Source organism: Elgaria multicarinata, chromosome 19 (genome assembly GCF_023053635.1).
Source record: "Elgaria multicarinata webbii isolate HBS135686 ecotype San Diego chromosome 19, rElgMul1.1.pri, whole genome shotgun sequence".
In the NCBI taxonomy this organism is placed as follows: Eukaryota; Metazoa; Chordata; class Lepidosauria; order Squamata; family Anguidae; genus Elgaria; species Elgaria multicarinata.
Window position 1 is genome coordinate 15,072,420 of NC_086189.1, and position 16,381 is coordinate 15,088,800.

General features: G+C 48.5%; 1 protein-coding gene across 2 annotated transcripts in view; it reads right to left on the reverse strand.

Annotated features, from left to right (window-relative positions):
- PBX3 (PBX homeobox 3) overlaps positions 1–16,381 on the reverse strand; it is a 226,918-nt gene that overhangs the window by 26,473 nt on the left and 184,064 nt on the right. For both annotated transcript variants that reach the window (XM_063144550.1, XM_063144551.1), the window contains exons 4-5: positions 11,664–11,854; positions 6,653–6,788 (exon numbers count right to left, since the gene is read on the reverse strand). In XM_063144550.1, coding sequence (XP_063000620.1) covers positions 6,653–6,788; positions 11,664–11,854 — 327 coding nt within the window. The remainder of the gene's footprint in view (positions 1–6,652; positions 6,789–11,663; positions 11,855–16,381) is intronic.

The window sequence follows — 16,381 nt, forward strand, 5'->3', positions numbered from 1 at the left end:
AACGCCGTCCTTTTCGATTTAAAAAAAATATCCAGTGTACGTATTTTGTAAAAAATCTGTTAGAAGGCAGATGCAGAATTCACTGGCAGGTTGGAGGTAAGAGGACAAATTCACAGTGGCAAAGGCCAAGCAGGCATGACCACATTTTTAAAAGAAACATTTCCCCTTCCCATGCTGGTAAGATATGGTAATTAAAGGCAGGCCCTGCCTTGGGGTAGTTGTGACCATTTGTGGGGATGGGAGGTGGAAATGAGCTACAACAGTGAGGAAATGGAGAACTTGTAGGAGGTGAGTTAAGAGGGTTTTAAGGCCACGATTGGCATATGGGGGGCGGGGAGGCAAATCGTACTTTTCAGGGCCTCCAGAAAGTGTGCATTGAGGGCCGGACACAGGGCGTCCGCCGCTCTCATGGGACCAGGCAGATTTCTTACGGGCAACCAGTTTTGCTGTGAAATAGGTTTCCGTTGGTGCTGAAAATTCTGGGTTCCCAGGAGCTGTTTAGTGTGTTAGTTCTCGGACCACACCTCTACCATATAGAATCATAGAATTGTGGAGTTGGAAGGGACCACGACGATCATCTAGTCCAACCCTCTGCAATGTGCAGGAAAACCAATTACAACATCCATGAGAGGTCCGGCCTCTTCTGAAAACAAAAACCCACCATTCCAGAGATGGAGAACCCACAGGCAGACTGCTCCCGCTGGTGTACAGAACTTACCCTCAGGGAGTTTTCCCTTCTACTAAATTGAAATCCAGGTACTCAGGCATTTGGGCCTGTCCTTTGCCAGGCTGCCCATGGCAGCCATTTTGTGGCAGTGCCCACGAGCTCTCGCTAAATGCGCCCACAGTCCCAAAAGGTCGCCCACCCCTTTTACCGAGGGCGAAACGTTCTAAGCATTGGACTCTTATCGGGAGCAAAGCGTTCTGCGCACCAAATGACTCCAGATCTCCTTCCTGTGCGTTAGAAGTTTTTTTTTTATTACTATTATTTTGGGGGTGGGGGATGGGGAGAGATAAAGCTATTTAGCAGCACATTTTTCATGAAAACAAACTCTCTCCGTGTTAAATAAAACAACGACAATGAACATCATTCTGTTCCCAATCACTGAAGGCCAATTAATTAATTGGGCTTAACTGTATATTGCATTTCAAACAATACACTTGCACTTATTTATCATGTTAATTACAATGTTAAGTAAAAAAAGGCAATAAATTATTACTTAAATCATCATGATGTGCAAAAGCAGGGAGATTGTTTCCCTGAAAAGTGCTCTATCTTGTGGGGGGGGGGGCATGTTTGATCTGCGACAGGAACGGTGGTCACTGTAGCATCATTCTTGGAAAAATCAGGGGAAAGCCACAAATTTACGGGCCACAACACTGGAAGGTAGAGCCACTCGCCGGGTTGCTGCCTTGTTTTGTCGGTTTATGTCCTGCTTCTAATTAAATGCAACGGATTATGAAATCTGGAAATTTCATTTGTTTTAGCATTGTGAGCTTGGTTTTGCCTCTCAGTGCAAACGCTGCTCTGGACCCATGTTGGCAAAACCAAGAAACCGAAAGGAATCCACGAGGAGGAGAAGAAAACGCTGGAAGAAACATCTGGAGATGTTGGAGGGGGGTGGGGAAATGTAGTTTCATTCCGAAGGGTAACCCTAAGCATTTTGGTCCTAACTGAATGAATTCGGTCGCAGGATTCATTGTGGAGACGATGGCCTTTGCTAGACCATGGGTTAGCCCGGGGTGGGGGGGGAACGGGGTAACCTTTTTTTAAAAAAATACTCACTTTGGTCAATCGTGCGCTCCTGTGTACCTGGCCCTTTAAGGAAAAAAATGGCGGACGTAACGGGGCTTTCCTTTAGCCGGTTGCGTCTGACGTTTAGACTGGGGCGACAGCCCATGCTACTCGAACGGTGGGCTCGCCCCTCCTCCCGCTCAGATTTAAAGGTAGGTCTAGCAAGGGAAAGGAAAAGAACCTCTCGTGCAAGCACCGAGTCATTACTGACTCTTGGAGGGACGCCAGCTTTCGCTGACGTTTTCTTGGCAGGCCTTATAGCGGGGTGGTTTGCCGTTGCCTTCCCTGGCCGTTATTTCCTTTCCCCCAGCTAACTGGGTACTCATTTTACCGACCTCGGGAGGATGGAAGGCTGAGTCGACCCGAGCCGGCTGCCTGAAACCAGCTTCTGCTGGGATTGAACTCAGGCCGTGGGGAGAGTTTCGGCTGCAGAAACTGCTGCTTTACCGCTCTGCGCCACACGAGGCTCTAGGGCTAGCAAAGACCTATGTTTTTCAGAGATCTCTGCAGGCACTTTTAGAAATAGAGAACCCTAAAAGAGGCCCCAATATATTAGCCACGGATGTAACACATCAGGTAACTTCTCGGGGAAAGCAAGCAAACAAAATCGACTACATCTCTTTTCAACATCTGGAGACGTTGACTCTTGATTCCATTGGACATTTTGGATGTGGCATTTGATCCAGAATTTTTTTTTTTAAAAAAAGTTGGGAAATACTTTTATTAGGACTGAGCAAAATTCCATAAAATTGTGCAAGCTTTTGGGTTCTACAGAGCTCTTCATCGGAGGGCGGGAGGGAAGCAGGGGGAAGAAACCTCATGGGATCTGGCCACGAGGTCTGCAGTCTAGATAGACCCAGTCTCAAAACGGCGATTTGCAGTTTGAATGAACTGGCCAGGTGTTAGATGAAGGCTAGCGATGCATTTTGAGGAGCAGGGACAATGACAGACCTCTAATTCTGAGACATCCAGAACTTTTAAAGTTCATTTGGACATATTCAATTTGGGAAGAGGCGCAGCTCAGTCCCGGAGCGTCTGCACTGTATCCTGGCATCACCAGTTAAAAAACCCCCAAAAAAACAGCCTTCGCTGAAGTGGGTCTGTGCAGAGTGTGCAGTGACAGCAAACCTGAACAGGAATTGGGCATGGGATGAGCAGAAAGATGATGTCCGGATACCTGCCTTCAGGCCCTAACAGAGATCTTTTGCTTTTAATCTGCAAAGAGAGGCTGCTCCTGCATTGCGTCTCCCGTGCCCCCAAGGAACCACTTGTACGTTTCCAAGTGACCCCATCCCCGGAAAACACCCACACTCCTTCCGGTCCAACCGACCCAAGTCCCATCCGCCATCGCAGAGGAACGGATTCCGACAGGTTCGGATGCTCCCTTCCTAGACTGTAACCGCACACTTCATTCGAGCGGACCTTTCTTTTCCAAAAAAAGAACAGAAAGCGTATCATGCATGCATCTCGTTTTTTAAAATTCTAATTAGCGTCTATCGGCACAAGCTGTGCCGTCAGCCAGAAGGCCCTGAGAACCAGAGAAATCTTTCCGAGCGCAAAGGAAGTGGAGTGGAAACAACACGCCCTGGGGCTGTTTAGCTTGTCCAATAGAGCCAAGTGCAGACTCTCTCTCTCTCTCTGTGTGTGGGGTGTGTGTGTGTGTGTGTGTGCGTGCGTGTGTGTTTACAGCCTGCCTGCCAGTTCGACAGAGGACTCCAGGCCTGGCCGCTTCAGCTCTCTGTGTGTATGAACGAAATAGCCAAGGGGCAAATCCCAGCCCAGGCTGTCGTGAAGCGTCCCAAGTTCACGCTCGGAGACATGAATGAAGAAAGAACGGGGTGGGGGAGGGGGGGAGCTTTGTGCGCCCATCTCTTGCCCCCAAGGCAACAAAAACTTGGTGGTGCAGCAGGCAGCTGTGGTGTGGGAGGGCGTCGGCGTGGAAAGAGGAGATAATGAACGAGTGCAAAACGAGGAGAAGGGAAGAGAGGAATCGTTAGAGGAGAACAAAAAGGCTTCCCAAGACCCTTTTGTTCCTGGAAACTTCCTTAATTACTGCGTTTCAGGGCAGGCGGAGCAAAGAGGAGACGGAGGGTCGTTTTAGGTCTGCACTCATGGGGTGGTGGTGGTAAAGGACGGGGCGCCTGCACTACACCAGGGGTGTTGCCTGCTTCCTAGCCGTTGCTGAAGTTTGTGGCGATAACGGATGGTATTGATAAAAGCGCAAGCAATGGTGGCAGGAATTTATGCTGAGCAACTGTATTGCACTTTAGGATCCTAAAAGTGCATCCTTACGTTTGATCTCGTTGTTGTTGTTGTTGTTGTTGTTGTTGTTGTTGTTGTTGTTATTATTATTGGATATCTTAGTCACTTTCTTTAAAATAAGAGTCAAAAGGTTTTATCACCAGCTTAAAACATACAATTCTCCCATCGGCGTAGTAATGGATTTGCATCACCCTTGTGACAGAAGCATAGAATGGTAGAGTTGGAAGGGGCCTCTAAGGCCATTGTGACTAACCCCCTGCTCAGTGCAGGAATCCACCTTAAAGCATCCCTGAAGGATGGTTGTCCAGCTGCCTCTTGAAGGCCTCTAGTGCGGGAATGCCTACAACCTCCCTAGGTCACTGATTCCATTGTCGTACTGCTCTAACAGTTAGGAAGTTTTTCCTGATGTCCAGCCGGAATCTGGCTTCCTGTAACTTGAGCCCGTTATCCCGTGTCCTGCGCTCTGCGATGATCGAGAAGAGATCCTGGCCCTCCTCTGTGTGACAACCTTTTAAGTATTTGAAGAGTGCTCTCACGTGTCCCCCTCAGCCTTCTCTTCTCCAGGCTAAACATACCCAGTTCTTTCCATCTCTCCTCATAGGGCTCTGGCAAAATGGGCACGACTAATATTCAGTAACGGACATTTCAATTTGTTCCTGCTCTGTTCTTAAGGTTGAACAAGCTGTAGTAAATTGGGACTGCACCGGTATTCATTCCTGTTCCTTAACACCCGCGTCTGTGAATGGCTTAAAGCTGACCATTGCAAAATCAATAATGCATCTTTTTAAGGCTTGATGCTCTCTGTCCTGATGTATCCCCACCATAAAGATACAGAATCAAAAGTTCTACATTTCTGGTGCTGAGAGTTTCGCTTTCACCCCTCCCTTCCTTTTCCTTTCCAAACATCGCCGGGGCTGCAGCAAACAGATCACATTGAAGACAACCGTGATGTCTCTTACAGCCGTGATTCGTTAAACTGGATGTTTGGAGCATGAATAGAAATCTAAAACTCTCCCCACAGCTAAAGTCATCTCTTCCGAGACAGGAGCCGTAGTATTTTAAGCCTGTGACACTTCTAATGTACCAAAGCGCCTCGGCTATTTTGTCGACTAGACTTTTATTGCCACGGCACAAACAGCTGTCATTGAACTGTTACCGAAGGGCCATGTTCCGATTGGCTACGGCGAAGAGGCTTCACGCGGGATTCAGCCAATCGAAGGAAAGCTGACCCATAAAAATATGTTTCAGCTTATTGACTCAATGTTAAGATTTAATGAGCTTGAGGCAGGCAATGCAGAGAACGGTCCATTTCACCATCTGATTGGCAGGTAAGCGTTTTGCGTGGTACAGAGGCTGTTGCAGGTTTGGGGAAGGATTCATTCCTGCCCACAGGCCCACTGCCACTGTGGTTCCAGATGCGGCCAGCCCCCACCCCCAATTCCACTGCACAAGCGGAGCCCAGCGCTTGTGCAACTGCGTTTTAGCACTTCTGGGGCAAAGCCCCCAAACAAGCAGAAATACTTGTTTCTGGAAGGGAGGTGGGGTTTCCCCTGGAAGGGCTGAATCACAGTTGCGCAAGAATCAGCAAGTCCCACGTGCAGCTGGTCACCTTGTTTTTCTCCTTGCCTGGGACATGCTGGAATGGTTTACCCAGCCCGACAAGCACGGCCTAAGGCAGGGCCTTCACAGTGGTGGCACCGCAGATCTGGAACCAAGCACCCACCACGTCCCTGCTAAGGCACCTTATTCATGGCGTGGAGGGGCAGAAAGGTTCCTGTTCCTTTAAAAATAAATGGCGGCCACAATAGCCGTGACGTCCCTCTCCACTTCCAGGATGTCGCGTGGCCGTTTGGATGCAGGGCGACAATCCCGGAAGCTGGAAATCCCGGTATCCCCCCCACTTGTCCCTCTACACTAGGGTGACCCTATGAAAAGGAGGACAGGGCTCCTGTATCTTTAACAGTTGTATTGACAAGGAAATTTCAGCAGGTGTCATTTGTATGTATGGAGAACCTGGTGAAATTCCCTCTTCATCACAACAGTTAAAGCTGAAGGCGCCCTGCTCTCTTTTAAATCTGGTCACTCTAGTATAGCTCCTGCAGCTTTAACTGCTGTGATGAAGAGGGAATTTCACCAGGTTCTCCGTATATACAAATGACACCTGCTGAAATTCCCTTTTCTATGCAACTGTTAAAGATACAGGAGCCCTGTCCTCCTTTTCACATGGTCACCCTACTCTACACCCTTAGGTGTAGAAAGTGACCAAGGCAAGGTGACTTCTTACAGTCAATTGAAATTGACACAACTTGCCTTGATGTAAACACAGGTCAGTTTCAGGAGTCCCTCTGTCTACCAGCCTCTGGGAGACAGGCTGTAGTTATTTAGGGGAGGGAAAGGCGGACGAAGAGAGAGACCCACGCCCAACCCACAAGGCTTTTCTCAAGGAGCTGGTGAAATTCCCCAGCATATTACCTTGCCTGCTTTGTGGGTCCCTGGCCGACAGCTGGTCGGCCACTGTGTGAACAGAGTGCTGGACTAGATGGACCCTTGGTCTGACCCAGCATCAGGGCTCTTTTGATGTTCTTATGTTCTTACCTGTGATACGGTGATGCTGCACTTCTTGGCTAGTTCTTCTTTGGCTTCTTCACTGGGGTAGGGATTGCTGAGGTGAGAGTAAAAATACTCGTTCAGGATTTCTGTGGCTTGTTTACTGAAGTTACGCCTTTTCCGCCTGCGAAAAGGAGAAGCCAGCAGGAAAAGAATAAGAGAAATCACAACTGTGAGGCTAGGTTGTAGGACAGATGGAGCTATACGGACTGAAATGAAATGACTAATCCATCAAACGTATTAAGGAACACTTCGTAATGTAAATATTAAATACTTTAACAAATACAGCAAATTAAAATACAAACTAAATAGTCCACAAACATAAAACACTATCCCAAACACGTTTCAACCCACAATGTATCAACCAACAAGGTATCAACCCACAAGGTTTCAACCCACAGCTATCCCAAACACGTTTTGACCCACAACGGCTTCATCAGTGGGATATTTTTTTTTATATAGCATTCTAGCCTCAGATACAAAAGATTTTAATTAACTCAGTGATTCCATTTGGACCGACAAAGCAGAAACAAAAGCAAAAGTGATTTATTTATTTATTTATTTATTTATTTATTTATTTATTTAATTAATTATTGCATTTTTATACCGTCCAATAGCCGAAGCTCTCTGGGCGGTTCACAAAAATTAATTGATTACCGAGGCCTATTGGTATGAATTTAAACTGGTAGTGATAATTTTTGGCTCCTGTGATTCTTATAGAATCATAGAATCATAGAATAGCAGAGTTGGAAGGGGCCTACAAGGCCATCGAGTCCAACCCCCTGCTCAATGCAGGAATCCACCCTAAAGCATCCCTGACAGATGGTTGTCTAGCTGCCTCTTGTAGGCCTCTAGTGTGGGAGAGCCCACAACCTCACCAGGCAACTGATTCCATTGTCGTACTGCTCTAACAATCAGGAAGTTTTTCCTGATGTCCAGCTAGAATCTGGCTTCCTGTAACTTGAGCCCGTTATTCCGTGTCCTGCACTCTGGGAGGATCGAGAAGAGATCCTGGCCCTCCTCTATGTGACCACCTTTTAAGTATTTGAAGAGTGCTATCATGTCTCCCCTCAATCTTATCTGTGTCTGTCCACTTGAGGATTCAACTTTCTCTCTCCCTCTCTCTCTCTCCCTCTCTCTCTCTCTTTCTCCCCCTCTCTTTCGTTGACCCTGTTCAGATGACCTGCTAAACCATGGTGTTTAAGCATTCTGGGCTAACCACGAAGGCTTATGTGTCTTGTGTGAACCGCCCAGAGAGCTCCGGCTATTGGGTGGTATAGAAATGTACTAAATAAAATAAATAAATAAATAAAAATTGTGTAAGGTGTTTCCCCTAAACATGGTTGCTACATAACCACGGTTTAACCGCCTTCACTAACAACATTCTGGAACATATTGGCCCAAACGATGGCTTGGCATTGTCATCCGTAAAGCCCCCGTGGTTAAATCAAAGCTACCGTAGAGCTCTGTCGCAAGAATGGGCAAAATTACCCGGGCCACTTGGTCCATCAAGCGGGATCTTTGCTGCTGAGATCTGCATAGCAGCTCTGAATGCGCCAGCTGCCGTTTTGCGGAATCCTCCCAACATGGCACCCCTATACGTCTGTCCTAGGGCCATCAGGAAGGACTATCACAAAGTGGAGACAGAGCACACCGCTCTCGTAATGGCCAGGGGGTTTTGTAGCAGGTGCCTGGGGATGCCATAGCCTTAACATGCCTGCCAGGAAACGGCTGCCCAGGGCCGTGCGTAGCCCAAGGATGCTGGGATGTGGAATGGACCAGTCAGGAATAGAAGGCATGGCCGAGGGATCTCGTAGTTTCAGCTAAGTTTTAATTAGAAGTAATCTGGAAGGCTTTGGGCCTGGTCAGCCTCTGGAATGTTACAAATTGATCTCTGTTGGTGTTCTCAGAGCAGAGTTGTGGGAGTGCCACTACTCCCGGCAAGCCACGTGGAGGGACCGGGAATGCAAAGCAGATGTTCCTAGCAAAGCCTCCTCGCCTTTGCACCAGCTTAAAAAGGGAGGCGCAGGCCTCTTCCAGACCACTTGAGTTAGACTTCTTTTTACTTGCTTTGCTCCGGCAACTCTTAGATGTACTGCTCTTTGGTCTATGGGCCACAGAAGGACTTTTTGAGTTGGTTGGATAACGTGATGCTGGATACTATTTGGTTTTGCATATTCGTTCTTTGAAGCATAATTTTCATCACAAGGATTTCTTTTAAAAGAAAAAAAAGGGGAATAAAACTCACACGGTTAAAGAAAGTTCTGTAAAGCCTTTCTCTTCACCTGCTCTGCACACGCACGCACACACACACACACACACACACACACACACACAATGTTTGCTTTTGCAGCCTTCTCCTGAGAAACCCTCTTTAAGCGTTTTCCGCCTGAGCTAGATACCCCCTCCAGGCTCGCCACGATCAAACTGCCTAAACCAGGAGATGTCTGCTCTGTCGGGATTTTCCATCAGTATCCTGGCACGCCTATTCCCCGGCAGTCGGCCGCTCTCCCTGGAGCCATATTTATCTCATTACTCCACTTCCACCTATTTTCATCTCGGCTTTGAGTTCTTTGAAAGGAACAGCCTGCAAAATGTCCCTCCGAAAGGGGTCCGTCCCCTCTGACGTGCCGGCAACCTCCCTCATCTGGCGCACCTGCTATGGCTCACCTGTCCTGGGGGGATGTACGACAATTTTGTCCATGTTCGAAAAATGGATGAAAAGGTCCCCCTCACTATCCCCATTCTCCACACCAGGCATCATTTTGTACACCTCTATCGTGTCTCCCCTAAGCCTCCTTTTTCCCAATCTAAACAATCCCCGTTGATGTCACCTTCCCTCGTAGGGGAGACGCTCCAGCCCCTTCATCATTTTAGTTGCCCTTTTCTGCACTTTTTCCAGCTCTATAATATCCTTTTTTAGGTGTGGTGACCAGAACTGTACACAGTACTCTAAGTGTGGTCGCACCATAGATTTGTATCAGGGCAGTACGATACTGGCCGTTTTATTCTCAATTCCTTTTCTTATAATTCCTAACATGGAGTTTGCCTTCTTTGCAGCGGCCGCACACTGGGTGGACATTTTTGTTGAGCATAAAATTCACCTTAGACCAGCCTTCCGCAACCTGGGGCGCTCCAGATGTGTTGGACTGCATCTCCCAGAATGCCCCAGCCTGGGGCATTCTGGGAGTTGTAGTCCAACACATCTGGAGCGCCTCAGGTTGAGAAAGGCTGTCTTAAACAGTGGAAGGCTAATATAAGATAGGGTAATGGTAGAAATAGCCATGGAAGTAGCCATGATTAAGGATGTCAGAGCAATCTGGTTTGGGGGTGGAGCTTGGCATGTTTGGGGGTGGAGCTTGGCATGTGTTCACCAGCTCACCCCCCCCCCCCAGACACCAGCTCATAGATCCCTGAGCTGGTTCCACTTGGCATACGCTGAGTTGGGCAAGTTTGTGGGTTCACACTTTTTTAAAAATTGTACAAGTCCAATTTGCGCAAATCAGTATTTAATATCATGGAATTTACCTTTTCTACAGCGGCCGCACACTGGGTGGACATTCTCATCGAGCTGCCCACCACAACCCCAAGACCTCCATCTTGTTGGGTCACCGCCAGCTCAGATTCCATCAGGTTATACTTGAAGTTGGGTGGGGGGTTTGCCCCAACGTGCATCACCTTACACTTGCTGACATTGAACCGCGTCTGCCATCTCGATGCCCACTCTCCCAGCTCGGAGAGATCCCTTTGGAGCTCTTCACAATCCCTTTATGTTTTCGCTACCCTAAATAATCTGGTGTCATCAGCAAACTTGGCCACTTCATTGCTCACGTGATTTTATTCTTTACTAGAACCCTGGGATCCACTGACCGGAGGCTGGCGCAAAAGACCTACCCTTGAAATTAACAAATTTTGAGTCCAGCAGGTAGTTTTGAAACAGAACTGAAAACTACCATTCTACTCAAAAACCCACTTTTGCATTCCCCAAGCCATCTTCGTTTCAGCAGTATAAGTTAGGATGGGAGTTGAGAGGAATAATTCTGTGGCTGTTATTATTAGGTAATTGGGAATCAGAAATCCCTGCTATCTATTGCAACTCACACTCTAGGAGTTAGAGATAAAAACATCAGAAGTGCCCTGCTGGATCAGACCAAGGCTCCATCTAGCCCAGCACTCTGTTCACACAATGGCCAACTAGCCATTGGTCAGGGATGAACAAGCAGGACATGGTGCAACAGCACCCTCCTGCCCATGTCCCCCAACGTCTGGTGCATATAGGCTTACTGGAGGTAGCTCATAGCCATCAGAGCTAGTAGCCCTTGATAGCCTTCTCCTCCAGGAACTTATCCAACCCCCTTTGAAAGCCATCCAAATTGGGGGCCATCACTACATCTTGTGGTAGGAAGTTCCATAATTTAACTACACGCTGTGTGAAGAAGTCCTTCCTTTGATCTGTCCTGAATCTCCCACCAATCAGCTTCGTGGGATGACCCCTTTGGGTTCTAGTATTTTGAGAGAGGGAGAAAAATGTCTCCCTGTCACATTCTCCATACTATGCATAACTTTGTACACCTCTGTCCTGTCAGCCTCAGCCTCCTTTATTCCAAGCTAAAGGATCTCAGCTGTTGCAACCTTCCCTCGGAAGAGATCTAACTTCTTCTTCTTCTTCTTCTTCTTCTTATTATTATTATTATTATTATTATTATTATTATTATTATTACTTTTATATCCTGCCTTTTTTCCGCCAAGGAACCCAAGGCGGCATACATAATCCTCCTCCTCTCCATTTTAAACTCACAACAACAACCCTGCGAGGTAGGTTGGGCTGAGAGTTTGTGACTGACCCAAAGCCACCCAGTGGGTTTCCATGGCCGAGTGGAGATTAGAACCCGGATCGCTTCCCACCCCAGCTGTAAATCAAAACACCGCATGATGGTGAAAGACGGGTCCCGTTGAGTAGCCCGGCCCAAGTGCTCCAATTGAGCCTCGCATTGCTTACCTGGCGTCTAGGAACCGCGACCTCAAGATCATGACGGCTTCACAAGTGCTTTGTTTGAGCTGCATCTGGATGGAGCTGAATTTCCGATGGATGATGCCCACCATCCTCTCAATCTCCTTTGGAGAAATGGGCCGTGTCCGACTTTGCTCTCGGAGGAGGTTCATCACGTGCGTGGTGAATTCATTACAGGCCTGGGGAGGAAAGGGACAGTTAGGAAGAGGGATTTTTTGGAGGGAGGGAGCAAGCTGATATTGGATCTCGGGTCTTGGGTCTTGAACATGAAGACGAAAATGTTAACCAAGCTACTACATGTACAGTGATTGCTGCTGTTAACGCATATCAGGTTGCTGTTAACACTTCTCAAGATAAGAAAGTCCCTGTCTGCATGTTCACAAACTGATAGACATGATACAAAAGGAACAGAAATGGGGAGGGTAGAGGAAAGCAAGGGCCGCTGAGCAACTGCACCTTCACTGGCTGAAATTGGTCTCCCTTTTGCCATCGTGTTCTTCCTGGGAGGCGAGATCTGCAGCCTCCCACTGGTCAATGTTTTGAGCAGATCTCCAGGGTGAACATCATCACGCCTGGCTAGTCACATCTGGTCAGAGCCATTTTCATCACATCAGCGTAAAGATGGAAGCGTCAGAGTTCGTTTCGGTGATCTCATTAGCGGAAAGATGGGGGTGGGGAGAACAAAGGAGCGAGCTGGGTGGTGTTTTAGCAGAGACTGTGAGATTCTGGGTCAGAGAAGTGCTTGGAATGAATGAATTCGGTGTCCAGCAGTTGGTTTGGAAGCTGTTTGCCCTCATCCCTGGGGACAAGGTGGGATACATTTCAGGGCATGGATTGAGTGCCTGTGAAGCGTCCATCTTGCTGAAGGCAAGCAGTCTTGGGTCCGGTCAGTGTCCAAACGGGAGATGCCAGCAGAACCAATAGATGGGCCAAAACTGCCATTACTTTAAGTCAGTGGAGGCTGGTGGCCCTAAGGGTGCTGACTCCTATCCCCAAAATAGGTTTGGCACCTTCGAGATCTCCTTTGGGGTTCAGACTGGTTTTGATTGAAACCCAGAAGGGATTCAGCGAAATTGGACCCACCGGCCCCCACTGCTTTAAATCTATATCTAGCCGCTACATCGCATATTTCTCTAGAGTAGGCAGAGAGGCTCAATCCAGACTGGGATTCTAGCATGGGGGACCGGGGTATACTCATAGAATCATAGAATCGTAGAGTTGGAAGGGGCCTAAAGGCCATCAAGTCCAACCCCTTGTTCAATGCAGGAATCCACCCTAAAGCATCCCTGACAGATGGTTGAAGATCCAGATTGCCACCTCTGTGCCTAGTTGCGAGTAAAAATGAAGAGAACAAAAAGATGTCACCAGTGCTGGGCAGTGGGGCCAGTTGGCATGGGCCTATGATTTGGGGGGGGGGCTACTCCGAGTCCCCCTAGGCAAAGTTGCTTGATTTTTCTGTTGTTGACGATGCATTTGCCCAAAGAAATGCAGGTAAAGTATTTCTGAATGTGAAGAAGGGATGTCTTACCTTGAATAAAAGTGCTGGCCATGACCTTTTTTATATAAATCGTTCTAGTTCATATGTATGGAGAAGAAGGAGGAGGAGGAGGAGAAGGAAGGAGGAGGAGGAGGAGGAGATGGAAGGAGGAGGAGGAGGAGGAGGAGGAGGAGGAGATGGAAGAAGGAGGAGAAGGAGAAGGAGAAGAAGGAGAAGGAGGACGAGAAGGAAGGAGGAGGAGGAGGAGGAGGAGGTGAAGGAAAAAGGAGGAGGAGGAGGAAAAAGAAGAAGGAGGAGGAGGAGAAGGAACGAGGAGGAGGAGGAGGAGGTGAAGGAAAAAGGAGGAGGAGGAGGAGGAGGAAAAGAAGGAGAAGAAGGAGAAGGAGGAGGAGGAGGACGAGAAGGAAGGAGGAGGAGGAGGAGGTGAAGGAAAAAGGAGGAGGAGGAGGAGGAGGAAAAAGAAGGAGGAGGAGGAGGAGGAAGAGGAGGGAAAAGAAGGAGGAGGAGGAGGAGGAGAAGACGGAAGGAGGAGGAGGAGGAAGGAGGAGGAGGAGGAGATGGAAGAAGGAGGAGAAGGAGGAGGAAAAAGAAGGAGGAGGAGGAGGAGGAGGAGAAGGAAGGAGGAGGAGGAGGAGGTGAAGGAAAAAGGAGGAGGAGGAGGAGGAAAAAGAAGGAGGAGGAGGAAGAGGAGGAGGAGGAGGAGGAAAAAGAAGGAGGAGGAGGAGGAGACGGAAGGAGGAGGAGGAGGAGGAGGAAGGAGGAGGAGGAGGAGATGGAAGAAGGAGGAGAAGGAGAAGGAGGAGAAGGAGGAAGAGGAGGAGGTGAAGGAAAAAGGAGGAGGAGGAGGAGGAGGAGGAGGAGGAGGAGGAGGAAAAAGAAGGAGGAGGAGGAAGAGGAGGAGGAGGAGGAAAAAGAAGGAGGAGGAGGAGGAGGAGACGGAAGGAGGAGGAGGAGGAGGAAGGAGGAGGAGGAGGAGATGGAAGAAGGAGGAGGAGGGGGAGGTGAAGGAAAAAGGAGGAGGAGGAGGAGGAGGAGGAGGAGGAGCAGAAGAAGAAGAAGAAGAAGAAGAAGAAGAAGAAGAAGAAGAAGAAGAAGAAGAAGAAGAAGGAGGAGGAGGAGGAGGCAGCACACAACTCCACCACCTCATCATTTCCCCCCAAACATCTCTCACAACTTATTACAGCGAAGACGCCTCTGAATGGAAACGCTGATTAGCCATTTGGCAGGAGCCCAGCATATCCGCGGCATTCACAGAGCCTTCCCTTTCAACCAGAAGTTCATACATGATTAATTAGAACGTCTCATTTATGTAGTGTGCACTTTAGCTCATTACTCTAAGTAAAATTTGTTAAGTATTTACATTTAGATAATTAAAATCCGGGCACACCCTTAAGAAAGATGCACACGCTGAAGGCGGAGCGGCTCTTCGTTGCCTTGGCACAGGGAAGCGGAAAAAAGGGGGGCAATGGAAGGATTCCTTCCCCACCCCAAGTTCAGTCCCAGGGCGTTTACACCCCCCCTCCCCGGGAGCAATGCTTAGCAAAGCCCCGGGACTTCACCCAGAGGATCACTGGAGAGAGGAAGGAATTACACACTTTACGACTACGTAAAAATAGTTTCACAAAATTGGAAGTGGGCTTTTGGGACACCTGCAGGGAGAACTGGTGGGTAACATACCTCCCAAACACTTCTCTCAATCTAAACATAACCGGAGATTACGCTCAACATCTGCCCCCACCTCCAAGTGCCACCTTGAAGGAAGGTTTGGACAGTGGCAACAAGGAAGACGGAGCCTTCTCAGCGTTGGCCCCCTGACCAGCTCCCCACTAAGGCCTGACTGGTGCCGACACTGTCATCTTTTCAGCATCAAGTAAAGAGCACTCTCTGCTCCCAGACATTTACTACTATATGTGAGGCGTCTGTGTCTGCTGTTTCAAAATGCGAAAAGAACATGTTTATTTACATTTTTTTTTTTTTTTTAGCTGCTTACATTGTTTGAATTTTTCTAGGTTACATTTTTTAGACTATTTTTTATTATGTTGTATTTTGCATTTTTATAAAAATGGTTGTAACCGCCCAGAGAGCTTTGGCTATGGGGCGGTATAGAAATAATAATAATAATAATAATAATAATAATAATAATAATAATAATAATAATACAACGTAATGGAGGGGCGGTGAGGGTTGGGGAAAGACTGGGCTGGATTAGAGGTGGAGAATCTCCCTCTCAAGAACCAAATCCAGACTGCCAGGGGTCCATTCAGCCCCCCTGGGGTTCCCCCAATGTCACACCCCATTTCCCCTCTACCAAGAGGTCGAAACACCTCCCTAAATACTTTCGAAGAGGTTTAAGGTACAACGTGCTGGCATTTTTTGGTGTGTTTTCGGCACTCCTGGCTCTTTCCAATTCCGTTTCGGAGGAACTGGGGGCTACATTCCACTGGTGGGCGGGGCTGATGGTAAAAGGAGGCGTGGCCAAAGGCAAGATTACCAGTGTAGTGTAACTTAAAGCTCTGAGGCTGCAGTGATGTAAACATTCCCAGCCACAAATTTGCGCAAATCATGGCACGGGGACGAAACAAAGGTGTGAGCCCTGGCCGGGCACCCAGGGACTGTCTGGCAGTTCACCCTGCATGCAGGCCGGAGTCGGGCAAAGGGCAGGAGTCCAGAAAGCAGAACACAAAGAGGGAAATTTACCTTCCCCATTTCCGAGCGCGCATATTAATTTGGCGAGCGCAAATTGGGTTGGTCCGTATTAAAATGTGAACAAAACGGAATTCGTTCCCTAATTGATGGTTTCCGAAACTGACCGTGTGTCCCCGGGACTTGCCTTTTTATTAGGGCTATGTACGAATCCCCGCGAACCGCTTCGTGGCCCAATCCGGACGTTTCGGATCAGGCCTGAACCGCTTCGGGTCGATCCGAACCTCCCCTGCTCCGCTCCATGGAGCAAGATCCAGAGGGCCAGATCGAGATTTTGCCCCCCCCTTCCCCAATTACTTGCCTCCGTGGCGGGTGGTGGAGGCAGGTAAGTGGGGAAGGGGGAGCAAAATGGGGGCCGAATAAGCCCCCTCCCCCTTACCTGGCTCCACCGCTATCATCGCGGTGGCGGAACCAGATAAGCCCCCTCACTTATCTGTGTCCATTGCAGTCCGGTGCTGGCTTCAACTGAGCCCCAGGTTTCAAGCCAGAAGCAGCCGCGGCCTGC